At 48.2% G+C, this 14,644-nt stretch overlaps 1 protein-coding gene across 1 annotated transcript in view; it reads right to left on the bottom strand.

Annotated features, from left to right (window-relative positions):
* The window catches only part of LOC145361737 (pituitary adenylate cyclase-activating polypeptide type I receptor-like), a 137,202-nt gene extending 125,346 nt beyond the window's left edge, over nucleotides 1-11,856 (bottom strand). Inside the window, exon 1 of the mRNA XM_080217669.1 lies at nucleotides 11,790-11,856. Within this exon, the coding sequence (XP_080073795.1) occupies nucleotides 11,790-11,838 (49 nt within the window). The 5' untranslated portion in view covers nucleotides 11,839-11,856. The remainder of the gene's footprint in view (nucleotides 1-11,789) is intronic.
* Between the last annotated feature and the right edge of the window lie 2,788 nt (nucleotides 11,857-14,644).

A 14,644-nucleotide genomic window follows, 5' to 3' on the forward strand; every position in this document is an offset into this window, starting at 1 on the left:
AAATATTTTTAAGAAGCGGGTTGATGGGTTTTTGATAAGAGAGGGGATTAAGGGTTATGGGGAGAGGGCGGGAAAGTGGAACTGAGCCACGACAGATCAGCCATGATCTTATTGAATGGCGGGGCAGGCTCGAAGGGCTGGATGGCCTACTCCTGCTCCTATTTCTTATGTTCTTATGTTCTTAAGATATCACCAGTTCCCTGGCCAATACATATCCCTGCGTCGCAATCACAGACCAACTCCAAGAACAGCTCCGTCCCTGCTGCGTTCAGACTTTTGAATGGACTTACCTCGTGCTAAGTTCTCTACACCCTAGCTATGACTGTAACACTCTCTCGGGACAACGTGGTGGCACAGCGGTTAGCACTGCTGCTTCACAGTGCCAGGGACCCGGGTCCGATTCCTGGCTTGGGTCACTGTCTGTGCAGAGTTCTCCCCGTGTCTGCGTGGGTTCTCCTCCCACAGTCTGAAAGATGTGACGGTTAGGGGGCATTGACCCGAACAGGCACCGGACTGTGATGACTGGGGGAAATTTCACAGGAACTTCATTGCAGTGTTAATGTCAGCCTCACTTGCGAGTAATAAATAAACTTTACTTTTTTTCTCATTTCCTTCTCTACGAACGGTACGCTTTGGCTGTATCGTAACAATACTTTTCACTGTACGCTAATACATGTGATAATAGTAAATCAAAGCAACTCAAGGTTACCCGCTTATCGTTGCGATGCTGTTGCGGCAGCTTGCTGTGCGCAAATTCGTCATCGCATTTCCGGCAGCGAGGGTGTTGAGGGTGCGTTATTAGCTGCAGAGCACTCTGTAATATCCTGAGGTTGCGAACGGTGCCAGACAAAGACAAGCCTCCCTTTTTGGTTTCCTTAAACATCACTGACCCAGAGAACAAAGCTAGCCTTGCCTCTGCGCCTGTGGCCATACAACCTCAACAGGTTAGGAGAAGCAGGGGGACAGATGGTACCAAATCTGCTTGGCCCATTCCCTCGCCACAGTCGCTTGTTAACCACTTAATTCTGAATACATTTTGAATACAGATGGGATCTGACGGTGACACAGTCACTCATATCTGCTGGACACAAAAGGTCAGAGTTACCTCCCAGTTACAGAAACACTGATTCCTTCTGCCAACAGAAAGCCACTTAACTTTCATGTTAAAATGGAAACCGAGCTAGATACACCACAGGAAGCATTCTTTCTGGCTGCATCACGGCTTGGTATGGGCTCCTGCTTTGCCCAAGACGATGACAAACTACAAAGGGTTGTGAATGTAGCCCAGTCCATCAGGCAAACCAGCCTCCCATCCATTGTCCAGACCACCAACAACCTGTCCTGGTCCCCCCATACTGACACTATAGTTAGGAAAGCCCACCAAGGCGTCTACTTTCTCAGAAGACTAAGGAAATTTGGAACGTCAGCTACGACTCTCAACAACTTTTACAGATGCACCGTAGAAAGCATTCTTTCTGGTTGTATCACAGCTTGGTATGGGCTCCTGCTCTGCCCAAGACCGCAAGGAACTACAAAAGGTCGCGGATGTAGCCCAGTCCATCGTGCAAACCATCCATTGACTCTGTCGACACTTCCCGCTGCCTCGGCAAAGCAATCAGCGTAATTAAGGACCCCCACACACCCCTCTCTCTTCCACCTTCTTCCGTCGGGAAAAAGATACAAAACGTCTGAGGTCACGTATCAAGAACAGCTTCCTCCCTGCTGCCATCAGACTTTTGAATGGGCCTACCTTGCATTAAGTTTCTCTACACCTTAGCTATGACTGTAACACTACATTTTGCACTGTCTCCTTTCCTTCTCTATGAATGGTATGTTTTGTCTGTAAAGAACACAAGAAACAATACTTTTCACTGTATGCTAATACATGTGACAATAATAAATCAAATCAAATCAAATCAAAGGAATATGGGAGGCTCTTCAGAGCACTGAATTTTATTCTTGTGTAACTCCAATGGCCTGTGTGCAACTTTTTATTCATTTCTAGGACATGGGTGTCACTGTTTGTCCAGCATTTATTGTTCATCCCTAGTTGCCCTTGGAGGGCAGTTGAGAGTCAACCCCATCGCTGTGGCTCTGGAGTCACATGTAGGCCAGACCGGGTAAGGACGGCAGATTTCCTTCCCCAAAGGACATTAGTGAACCAGATGGATTTTTCCGACAATGGTTTCATGGTCATCAGTAGATTCTTAATTCCAGATATTTTTTATTGAATTCGAATTCCACCATCTGCCGTGGCAGGATTCGAACCCGGGTCCCCAGAACATTAGCTGGATTAATAGCCTAGCGATAATACCACTAAGCCTTCGCCTCACATTTCATAGTGGCTGAGGTACAATACATCCATCCTGGGGCAGGCACCTCCTGATTTCTGATCGTAGAATCATGGAATCTCTACAGCGCGGAAGGAGGCCATTCAGCCCATCGAGTCTGCGCTGACTCTCCGACAGAGCATCTTACCCAGGCCTGCTTCTCCCCCACCGCCTCTCCCCTTAACCCCGTGCATTTACGATGGTTAATCCCCATAGCCTCCACATCTTGGGACATTTAGGGGCAATTTAGCATGGCCAATCCACCTAACCCGCACATCTTTGGGCTGTGGAAGGAAACCTGTGCGTGTTTCCTCTGGGTGCTCTGGTTTCCACCCACAGTTTGAAAGATGTGCTAGCTAGATGCATTGGCCATGTTAAATTCTCCCATAGTGTACCCGAACAGGCACCAGAGTGTGGCGACTAGTGGATTTTCACATTGCAGTGTTAATGTAAGCCTGCTCGTGACTAATAATAAGTAAGAAGTCTCACAAAATCAGGTTAAAATTCAACAGGTTTATTTGGAATCGAGAAATTTTGGAGTGCTGCCCCTTCATCAGGTGAGTGTACCCATGTGAACTCACCTGATGAAGGAACAGCGCTCCGAAAGCTTTTGATTCCAAGTAACGGGCTTAGGGTGAGGGGGGCTAGGTATAAGACAAATATTAGAGGGCAGTTTTTCACGCAAAGGGTAGTGGGGGTGTGGAATGCACTGCCGAGTAAGGTGGTGGAAGCAGGCACGCTAGGGTTGTTTAAGAGTCACTTAGACAGCCATATGAGCGGGCTACATATAGGGGGATATAGTAGGCCTTACTAAACATTGTAGGCTTGGGAATACGTTTTGCCTCAGGGATGTTAGTCTTTGCCTGTTTAATAATGAATTTTTTTGTCTCCACAGGCATTTAAGTCCAGCAAGGGGCATGCATGCGGCAGGTTGTAGTGGGCTGCTCTTGGACGTTGCTTCGGGAGTTGCCTATTGCTTCATGTCGTTAGTGTGCTTAAACTGGACCATCTCGAGGGCAACATGACAGCTCAGAGACTATCTCTGTTGCTGTGCGGACACATGGATTTGGGCCTGTGTCTGTGGGAGTTTGCACGTTCTCCCCGTGGTTGCGTGGGTTTCCTCCGGGTGCTCCGGTTTCCTCCCACATCCCCCAAAGATGTGCTTTTAGGCTGATTGATTGGGTACTAAATTGTCCCTAAATTGGACCTCCCTGATCCTCGCACGTTAGGTATAGACTAAAATCATGAATAGGTCACTGAGACAGTGGGACGGCGGCGCGGGCTCGTTGGGCCGAAGGGCCTGTTTCCCGTGCTGTGTTGTTCTTTGTTCTTTGTTCTAAACCTGTTGGACTTTAACCTGGCGAGGTCTCTTCCCGTGTCCACCCCAGTCCAACGCCGGCATCTCCGCGTCATGACTAATAAATAAAACTAAACTTAAATGGGAGAAAACCTACGCAGAGAACATGCAAAAGCCCACACAGACAGTGATCCAAGCTGGGAATCGATCCCTGGATCCCTGGCGCTGTGAGGCAGCAGTGCCAATCACTGTGCCATGCTACCCCAGACACGTTCCAGGATATGTTGTCAGATATGTTCCAGGAACGTTCCTTTCCAAGGGAGAACTTGGCCTGACTTAGTGGATTTTAAACCCTCAGGGTGTTGCAAAGCATTTCGCAGGCGAGGCAGCGCAGTTACTGTGGTAATGGAGGGAAATGGGGCTGTCAGTTTGCCAGCAGCGAGCTCCGAGAAACTGCAGGAAGATAAATACTCAGTTGATGTTGGCGAGGAGACTGGGACACATTCCCTGCCTTGGGAATGCTGACTTTCACCCAAGAGGACAGACGTGGATGAGCTGGGTCTAACACCACCATCATCAGATGGTGCAGTTAGCTGAGGGGCACTCATAGAATCTATGGTGTGGAGACAGGCCCTTTGGCCCCAAACAGGTCCATGCCATCCAAAATGCCCATCTAAGCCAACCCCATTTGCCTACGTTTGACCCATATCCCTCTGAATCTGTCCAAATGCCTTTCAAATGTTGCCAATGTCCCTGCCTCAAACACCTCCTCCGGCAGCGCCTTCTACACACGTACCACCCTCTGTGTAAAAAACGTCACTCCACACATAGAAATCATAGAAACCCTACAGTGTAGGAAGAGGCCATTCAGCCCATCAAGTCTGTACCGACCACAATCCCACCCAGGCCCCAACCCCTTACCCCTATATATTTTACCCGCTCATCCCTCTAACCTACACATCGCAGGACACTAAGAGGCAATTTTAGCATGGCCAATCAACCTAACCCGCAAATCTTTGGACTGTGGGAGGAAACCGGAGCACCCGGAGGAAACCCACGCAGACACGAGGAGAATGTGCTGACTCCACACAGACAGTGAGCCAAGCCGGGAATCGAACCCAGCTCCCTGGAGCTGTGAAGCAGCAGTGCTAACCCCCTGTGCTACCGTGCCGCCCAAATGTACCACCGTCTGTGTATGGAGTGGCACAGTGGTTGGCACTGCTGCCTCCCAGCTCCAGAGAGCCAGGTTCGATTCCCAGCTTGAGTCAGTGTCTGTGTGGAGTCTGCATGTTCTCCCCGTGTCTGCGTGGACTTCCTCCGGGCGCTCCGGTTTCCTCCCACATTCCAAAAGACTTCGACATTCTTCCCCTGGGCTCATCTCGGCAACTGGAGCTGGAAATACATCCTCGTTCCCTCACTGTGGCTAGAGCTCCGTCTCTAACAGCACGGTGGATGTACCTACATCTCAGGGCTTCTGATTAAGTGCGTGAACCCGAACAGGCTCCGGATTGTGGCGACTAGGGGAATTACACAGGAACTTCATTGCAGTGTTAATGCAAGCCTTACTGTGACTAATAAATAAATAATAATAAAACAAAAAGGTTGATCCTCAAGTTCCCATTAATTCTTTTCCCTTTTAACTTAAACCTCTGGTTCTCGATTCCCCAATCCTGGGAAAAAGGCTGATCCTATCCATGCCTCTCATGATCCGAAACACCTCTGTGAGATCTCGCCTCAGTCTCCTGCACTCCAAAGAAAAAAATCCCAGCCTGTCCAATCTCTCCCTTTAACTCAGCTCCTTGGCTCCTGGCAGCACCCTTGCAAATCTCTTCTGCACTCTCTCCAGGTTAATAACGTCTTTGCAGAATCATCAAAGGAAAGTTGTCCGCTTCCCTGCAGACACTTTGCTGGAAAGGGCAGTGAGGGACAAGACAGGGCTGGTCCTGGGGGCCGGCGGTGAGTGGGGGAGAGTTAACCATTGCTCTAAAATCAGGAAGATATCGTCCTCCTGTCACATTATCAGACACATGTGGAAGCTTTGGAGAGAGAGCAAAGACCTTGTGCATGAGTCGCAAAAACCCAGCTTGCAGGTGCAGCAGGTGGTCAGGAAGGCGAATGGGATGCTGGCCTTCATAGCGAGGGGGATTGAATATAAAAGTAGGGAGGTCTTGCTGCAGCTGTATAGGGCATTGGTGAGGCCGCAGCTGGAGTACTGTGTGCAGTTTTGGGCGCCGCACCTGCGCAAGGATATTTTGGCCCTGGAGGGAGTGCAGAGGAGGTTTACTAGGCTGATTCCGGAGTTGAGGGGATTGAGCTATGAGGAGAGGCTGAATAAACTAGGCTTGTACTCGTTAGAGTTTAGAAGAATGAGGGGAGATCTCATTGAGACGTATAAGATGATGAATGGGATGGATAGGATAGAGGTGGAGAGACTCTTCCCGCTCAAAAAAGACAGTAGGACTAGGGGGCACAGCCTCAAGATAAAGGGGAGGCGGTTTAGAACGGAGTTGAGGAGGAACTTCTTCACTCAAAGGGTGGTGAATCTCTGGAATTCTCTGCCCGTTGAAGTGGTGGAGGCTACCTCGCTAAATATTTTTAAGAAGTGGGTTGATGGGTTCTTGATAAGAGAGGGGATTAAGGGTTATGGGGAGAGGGCGGGAAAGTGGAACTGAGCCACGACAGATCAGCCATGATCTTACTGAATGGCGGGGCAGGCTCGAAGGGCTAGATGGCCTACTCCTGCTCCTATTTCTTATGTTCTTATGTTCTAAGGTTCACCAGGATGTTGCCGGGTCTCGGGGGTGTTGGCTATGAGGAGAGGTTGAATAAACTAGGATTGTTTTCACTGGAAAGACGGAGGCTGAGGGGAGACCTGATAGAGGTCTACAGAATGATGAGACAGGGTGGATAGTCAGAGGCTTTTTCCCCAGGGTGGGAATGTCAATTACACGGGGGGGCACAGGTTCAAGGTGAGAGGGGGGAAAGTATAAGGGAGATGTACGGGGGGAAGTTTTTCACACAGAGAGTGGTGGGAGCCTGGAACGCGCTGCCAGAGGAGGTGGTGGAAGCAGGAACATTAACAACATTTAAGAGGCATCTGGATGGGTACAGGAATAGGGAGGGAGTAGAGGGATACGGACCAAATGAAGGCAGGTTTTTTTTGTTTAGTTTGGGCATCATGATCGGCACAGGCTTGGAGGGCCGAAGGGCCTGTTCCTGTGCTGTACTTCTCTTTGTTCTTTCTGTTCTTGAAAACCATCAAAAGGAGATGGTGGAATAAGGTGCTGACGCTGTACAGAGTGACAGAGGATGGAGTTTAAAAACAGTGAGGTTATGTTGCAGCTGTATAAGGTGCTGGTGAGGCCACACCTGGAGTACTGTGTACAGTTTTGGTCTCCTTACTTGAGAAAGGATATACTGGCACTGGAGGGGGTGCAGAGGAGATTCACTGGGTTGATACCTGAATTGAGAGGGTCGGCTTATGATGAGAGACTGAGTAGACTGGGGCTATACTCATTGGAATTCACAAGAATGAGGGGAGATCTTAGAGAAACTTATAAGATTATGAAGGGAATAGATAAGATAGAAACAGGAAGTTGTTTCCACTGGCGGGTGAAACTAGAACGAGGGGTCATGGCCTCAAAATAAGGGGGAGCAGATTTAGGACTGAGTTGAGGAGGAACTTCTTCACACAAAGGGTTGTGAATCTGGAATTCCCTGCCCAGTGAAGCAGTTGAGGCTACCTCATTGAATGTTTTTAAGGCAAGGATAGGTAAATTTTTGAACGGTAAAGGATTTAAGGGTTATGGTGAGTGGGTGGGTAAGTGGAGCTGAGTCCACAAAAAGATCAGCCATGATCGGCAGAGCAGGCTCGAGGGGCCAGATGCTCCTAATTCTTAAGTTCTTATGGGACGACAAACCAGTTTTAAAAACAACTCCATTCCCAACATATCTGGCTTGCAAGCTTGATCACCCTTGCGCGACACAAGGAAACCACTTGTAATTCATCAGGTAGGTAATCACAGCCTGATCATTCACTGTGGTGGCAGCAGCGGGAACAGTCATATTGGTGGAAACCGGCTAATGATACAGGTATAAACTACTGTCCCTTTAGGGAAGGAAATCTGCTGTCCTTACCTGGTCTGGCCTCCTTGTGACTCCAGAGCCACAGAACGTGGTTGGCTCTCAAGCACCCTCTGAAATGGCCGATTAGGTCACTCAGTTGTATCGGCATTTCAAGAAGGCGGCTCACCATCAGCTTCTCAGGGGCAACTAGGGATGGACAATAAATGCTGGCCCAGCCAGCAACACCCACGTCTACAAAGGGCCCAATCCATCACGCAAACCAGCCTCCCATCCATTGATTCTGTCTACACTTCCCGCTGCCTCGGGAAAAGCAGCCAGCATAATTAAGGACCCCCACGCACCCCAGACATTCTCTCTTCTAACTTCTTCAGTCGGGAAAAAGATACAAAAGTCTGAGGTCACGTACCAACCGACTCAAGAACAGCTTCTTCCCTGCCTTGCATTAAGTTGATCTTTCTCTACACTATAACACTACATTTTGCACTCTCTTCTTTCCCTTTCTATGAACGGTATGCTTTGTCTGTATAGCACGCAAGAAATAATACTTTTCACTGTATGTTAATACATGTGACATTAATAAATCAAATTAAATCATATCCCATGAATGAATAAGAAAAGTATAGGATGCATAGAGCTTCCATGGCAGCATGGGTTAATTCTGAAACCGTAAATCCCACCCGAGGTCAGTGGATCTTCTCCTTGTCCACCCTCGCCCCCTCTGATTCCCATGGCAAACGGGGCAGTAAAAGAAAGGGTCATCTGGACTCAAAGCATCAGTTCCTTCCTCTCCTTACAGACGCTGCCAGGACTGTTGAGATTTCATAAGAACATAAGAAATAGGAGCAGGAGTAGGCCATCTAGCCCTTCGAGCCTGCCCCGCCATTCAATAAGATCATGGCTGATCTGTCGTGGCTCAGTTCCACTTTCCCGCCCTCTCCCCATAACCCTTAATCCCCTCTCTTATCAAGAACCCATCAACCCGCTTCTTAAAAATATTCAGCGAGGCAGCCTCCACCACTTCAACGGGCAGAGAATTCCAGAGATTCACCACCCTTTGAGTGAAGAAGTTCCTCCTCAACTCCGTTCTAAACCGCCCCCCTTTTATCTTGAGGCCGTGCCCCCTAGTCCTACTGTCTTTTTTGAGCGGGAAGAGTCTCTCCACCTCTATCCTATCCATCCCATTCATCATCTTATACGTCTCAATGAGATCTCCCCTCATTCTTCTAAACTCTAACGAGTACAAGCCTAGTTTATTCAGCCTCTCCTCATAGCTCAATCCCCTCAACTCCGGTATCAGCCTAGTAAACCTCCTCTGCACTCCCTCCAGGGCCAAAATATCCTTGCGCAGGTGCGGCGCCCAAAACTGCACACAGTACTCCAGCTGCGGCCTCACCAATGCCCTATACAGCCGCAGCAAGACCTCCCTACTTTTATATTCAATCCCCCTCGCTATGAAGGCCAGCATCCCATTCGCCTTCCTGACCACCTGCTGCACCTGCAAGCTGGGTTTTTGCGACTCATGCACAAGGACATTTTCTCTTTGGGTTAATTGGTATGTTCTGGATATAGACAGAATACACCCTGTACTCAATCAGAGGTGCCAGCATGTTTGTGGGGGAGGTTGTTTTGCACTTCTGATCTTTGCTGTGGTCTTGCTCAGAACAATCAGTAAGGATAAGGCAACAACACCTCCTCCACGATCATCCTCAGCACCGGTTGCCCCACAAGGCTGTGTTCTCAGCCCCCCTACTATACTCCTTATACACCTGTGACCGTGCGGCCAAATTCCCCTCCCAACTCGATTTTCATGTTTGCCGATGACACCACCGTAGTGGGACAGCAAGTATGGAAACAAGGCCTCACTGGGGTCAGCAGTTGCACGCTCAGCAAAGAGACTAATCTAACCTTGTGTCAGTTTCATAAACACTGCACTCCTGGTCTTGGCCACAGGATGAAACAAAGACAAGTTACCATGACAAACAGCAGAAAACAAGATATGGTGCGCTCATGAAGAAGATGGCTTTCGATTGGATAAGAATGGGCAAAAAGCTACGCTATGATTGGTGGACTATGTATGCAAATGGAAAGATGCTCATTTCTTATTTGCCGTAATTAACAATTGCTGCTAATTATCCATGAGAGTCAACAGAGTGAAGTTCCTGGGCGGAACTTTACAGGCACGTCCGTCCGATGTTCGTACAGTCCCGCCTGAGGCCAACGAAGAACAATGTTGTTCTCTGAGCTGATTCTGGGAGCGGGATGTGCTGGGAAAGTTCACTATGCCTGTTCTCCTTGCTAGCAAGTAATAAAAGCTTAGAAGATTTGAGTACTCGCCGCACATTGTCTGGTTAATCTTCAACACTCAACCACCTTCGAGGTGCAAGTCTTTTTATTCATATCTGTTCAGGGGACGTGAGTGTGGCTGGCTTGGCTAATACTGCCTTGTCCCTAATTGCCCTTGAGAAGGTGATGAGTCTGTGCAGTAGGAACACATCGCAGGCTGTGCCTGACGACAGGACTGCCTGCTGGAGCAACGCACTAAAACTCTGCAGCATCGAACTGGTGTGGAACGCCATCTGTTCACCCGAGTCACAGTTACACGGCGCTTTGATTAATTATCAGTTGGGATAGAGCAGCCAGCAACATCCATCGCAGGTGGGATTTCAATGATAAACACTGCTTGGCCCAATCAGTAAACCAACTACAACCAAGAGGTGAAAAATATAACTACCGAAGCAGTGATTGTCACACGGACATCCGAGTTAGGAGCTGGAGTAGGCCACTCGGCCCCCTCAAAGCTACCCCACCATTCAATGAAATCGTGGCTGATCTGAATGTAACCCCACATTCCTGCCAACCCCCCGATAACTTTCCTTTTGATTTGGTTTGATTTATTATCTTCACATGTATCGCTACACAGTGAAAAGTATTGTTTCTTGCGTGCCATACAGACAAAGCATACTGTTCATAGAGAAGGACCAGGGTGCGGAATGTAGCGTTACAGTCATAGCTCGAGTGTAGAGAATTTGATTTGATTTGAGTTGATTTATTATTGTCACATATATTACCATACAGTGAAAAGTATCGTTTCTTGTGCGCTATACAGACAAAGCATACTGTTCATAGAGAAGGAAAGGAGAGAGTGCAGAATGCAGTGTTACAGTCATAGCTCGGGTGTAGAGAATTTGATTTGATTTGAGTTGATTTATTATTGTCGCATGTATTACCATACAGTGAAAAGGACCGTTTTCTTGCGCGCTATACAGACAAAGCATACCATTCATAGAGAACGAAAGGAAAGATGCAGAATGGTAAAATTCCAGCCAGAGTCCCAGAGACTTGCAACCCTCTGAAAAAAAGGAACTCTCCTCATTTCTGTCTTAAAAAGCAACCCCTTATTTATAAACCGTGACACTTTGTCCCTAATTCTCCCCTAAGAAGAAAGTTATAAAACAAATGGCAGAACCATCAGGAGCACAGATACACAGAGAGATCTGGGATTATGAATGGTATGTTTTGTGTGTATAGCATTTGCACTCTCTCCTTTCCTTCTCCCCATGTACCCTATGAATGGTATGTTCTGTCTGTATAGCATTCTGCACCCTCTCCTTTTTTTCTCCCCTATGTACTCTATGAACTCTATGCTCCTTGAAGGGGCAGTGTTTCAAAAGCTCGTGATACCAAATAAACCTGTTGGACTTTAACCTGGTGTTTCAGACTTCTAACTGTGCCCACCCCAGTCCAATGCCGACATCTCCACATCTTGGTCTGTATAGCGCACAAGAAACAATACTTTTCATTCTACACCAATATACGTGACAATAATAAATCAAATCAAATTTTTTTTCTCAACTTTAGCTACTCTCCTGCTTTTTATATACTTGGAAATATGTCTTACTAGAATACATTTCCCTCTGTATCCTGGGCTAAGTCATTAATATAGAATGTAAATGCTGTTATGGCTCCAGGCAAACTGATCCACATTCGAATATTTCCCTCTCCGATGGCCCTTTGCTGGCTTTTACAACTCTCCCAATCTTCCGTCATACTGCTGTTGCTTGCAATGAAACACTTACCGAATGCTGTTTCATCCTCCTCGCTCAACTTGCTGAGGCATCTTTCCATTTCCCTTTTGACCCAGCACTCTTGATGGAAGCCATTGGCCTAAAAGAGAAAGTAAATTGGAATATACTGGGAGCCTTGAGAAATTTTAAACCATCCAAACACTCAGGTGTCCAGGCAGAGTTCCATCACATGCAGGAAACCCAACGGCAACTCATTCTTATCAACAATATCCCCACAGGAGGCCATAAGACCCATCGAGCCTGACCATAAACAATCCCAACCAGGCCCTATTTCTGTAACCCCACATATTTACCCTGCTAATCCCCCTGACACTAGGGTCAATTTAGCATGGCCAATCAACCTAACTTGCACATCTTTGGAGTGTGGGAGGGAACCGGAGCATAGAAACCCCCACAGTACAGAAAGAGGCCTTTTGCCCCATCAAGTCTGCACCAACACCAATCCCATCTAGGCCTTATCCTGCTAATCCCTCTAACCCACACATCCCAGGACATGGAGGGGCAATTTAGTATGGCCAATCAACATAAGAACATAAGAAATAGGAGCAGGAGTAGGCCATCTAGCCCTTCGAGCCTGCCCCACCGTTCAATAAGATCATGGCTGATCTGTCGTGGCTCAGTTCCACATTCCCGCCCTCTCCCATAACCCTTAATCCCCTTGCCTATCAAAAACCTATCAACCCGCGTCTTAAAAATATTTAGCGAGGCAGCCTCCACCACTTCAACGGGCAGAGAATTCCAGAGATTCACCACCCTTTGAGTGAAGAAGTTCCTCCTCAACTCCGTTCTAAACCGCCCCCCCTTTATCTTGAGGCTGTGCCCCCTAGTCCTACTGTCTTTTTTGAGCGGGAAGAGTCTCTCCACCTCTATCCTATCCATCCCATTCATCATCTTATATGTCTCAATGAGATCTCCCCTCATTCTTCTAAACTTTAACGAGTACAAGCCTAGTTTATTCAGCCTCTCCTCATAGCTCAACCCCCTCAACTCCGGTATCAGCCTAGTAAACCTCCTCTGCACTCCCTCCAAGGTCAAAATATCCTTGCGTAAGTACGGAGACCAAAACTGCACACAGTACTCCAGCTGCGGCCTCACCAATGCCCTATACAGCTGCAGCAAGACCTCCCTACTTTTATATTCAATCCCCCTCGCTATGAAGGCCAGCATCCCATTCGCCTTCCTGACCACCTGCTGCACCTGCAGGCTGGGTTTTTGCGACTCATGCACAAGGACCCCGAGGTCCCTCTGCACCGTCGCCTGCTGCAGTTTTTCGCCATGTAAGTAATAGTCCTTCCTACCATTATTCCTACCAAAGTGGACCACCTCGCACTTGTCAACATTAAATTCAATTTGCCAGTTCCTGGCCCATTCGCCTAGCCTATCTAGATCCTTCTGCAGACTCTCCACACCCTCCGCACAATTTGCCGTTCCACCAATCTTGGTGTCATCAGCAAATTTCGACGCCCTACACTCGGTTCCCTCCTCCAGATCATCTATATAAATGGTAAAAAGCTGAGGCCCCAGCACCGACCCCTGGGGCACTCCACTAGTCACCATCCACCAATCCGAATAGCACCCATTGACCCCCACTCTCTGCCTCCTATTTGACAGCCAATCCTCTATCCACGCTAACACCCTACCCCCAACTCCATGCCCCCTTACCTTCTGCAATAACCTCTTGTGAGGTACCTTGTCAAACGCCTTCTGAAAATCAAGAAACACCACATCCACCGGCTCTCCTCTATCCACCGCCCTAGACACCTCCTCATAGAACTCATAAGAACATAAGAACATAAGAAATAGGAGCAGGAGTAGGCCATCTAGCCCTTCGAGCCTGCCCCGCCATTCAATAAGATCATGGCTGATCTGTCGTGGCTCAGTTCCACTTTCCTGCCCTCTCCCCATAACCCTTAATCCCCTCTCTTATCAAAAACCCATCAACCCGCGTCTTAAAAATATTTAGCGAGGCAGCCTCCACCACTTCAACGGGCAGAGAATTCCAGAGATTTAATAAATAAATTTGTCAGACACGACTTCCCCTTAATGAAACCGTGCTGCGTCTGCTCTATCAAACAATTCCCCTCAAGATGCCTCGTTATTTTCTCCTTAATGACGGATTCTAACATTTTACCTACCATAGACGTTAAACTAACCGACCTATAATTCCCCACCTTTTGCCTGCCACCCTTCTTAAACAACGGCGTAACATTAGCCGTTTTCCAATCTTCCGGCACTTCCCCGGAATCCAGCGACGTTTGGAAAATCAACCTAACCCGCTCATCTTTGGATTGTGGGAGGAAACCGGAGCACCTGCAGGAAGCCCACGCAGACTCGGGAAGAACATGCAAACTCCAGACAGACAGTGACCCAAGCCAGGGATCAAACCTGGGTCCCTGGTGTTGTGAGGCAGCAGTGCTAACCACTGTGCCACCCTATGCTGCAGAAAGCTAGTTCGCTTTCCTTTGTACATCCTTTGAGATTTCCCTATCAGTTACATGAGGTGTCAGTCAAGTGAGGGGCTATCAGCCAGGCCATGGGTCAGAGTTCAAAGTTGATAGCCATCATTGTGTCTGGAACCTGGATAGCACAGCAGGGACTTTGGGAAACTGAAGCTAAATTATAGTTTTGAGATAAAACCGCTCCATTCCGTGGAATTACTATTGCTTATTAGTGGCACAATGGCACAATGCTTAGCACTGCTGCCTCATAGCACTGTAGACCCCGGGTTCGATTCCCGGCTTGGGTCACTGTCTGTGCAGAGTCTGCACGTTCTCCCCGTCTCTGCGTGGGTTTCCTCCGGGTGCTCCGGTTTCCTCCCACACTCTGAAAGATGTGCGGGTTAGGTG

Source organism: Carcharhinus amblyrhynchos, chromosome 2 (assembly GCF_965287045.1).
Source record: "Carcharhinus amblyrhynchos chromosome 2, sCarAmb.v2.hapA, whole genome shotgun sequence".
NCBI lineage: Eukaryota > Metazoa > Chordata > Chondrichthyes > Carcharhiniformes > Carcharhinidae > Carcharhinus > Carcharhinus amblyrhynchos.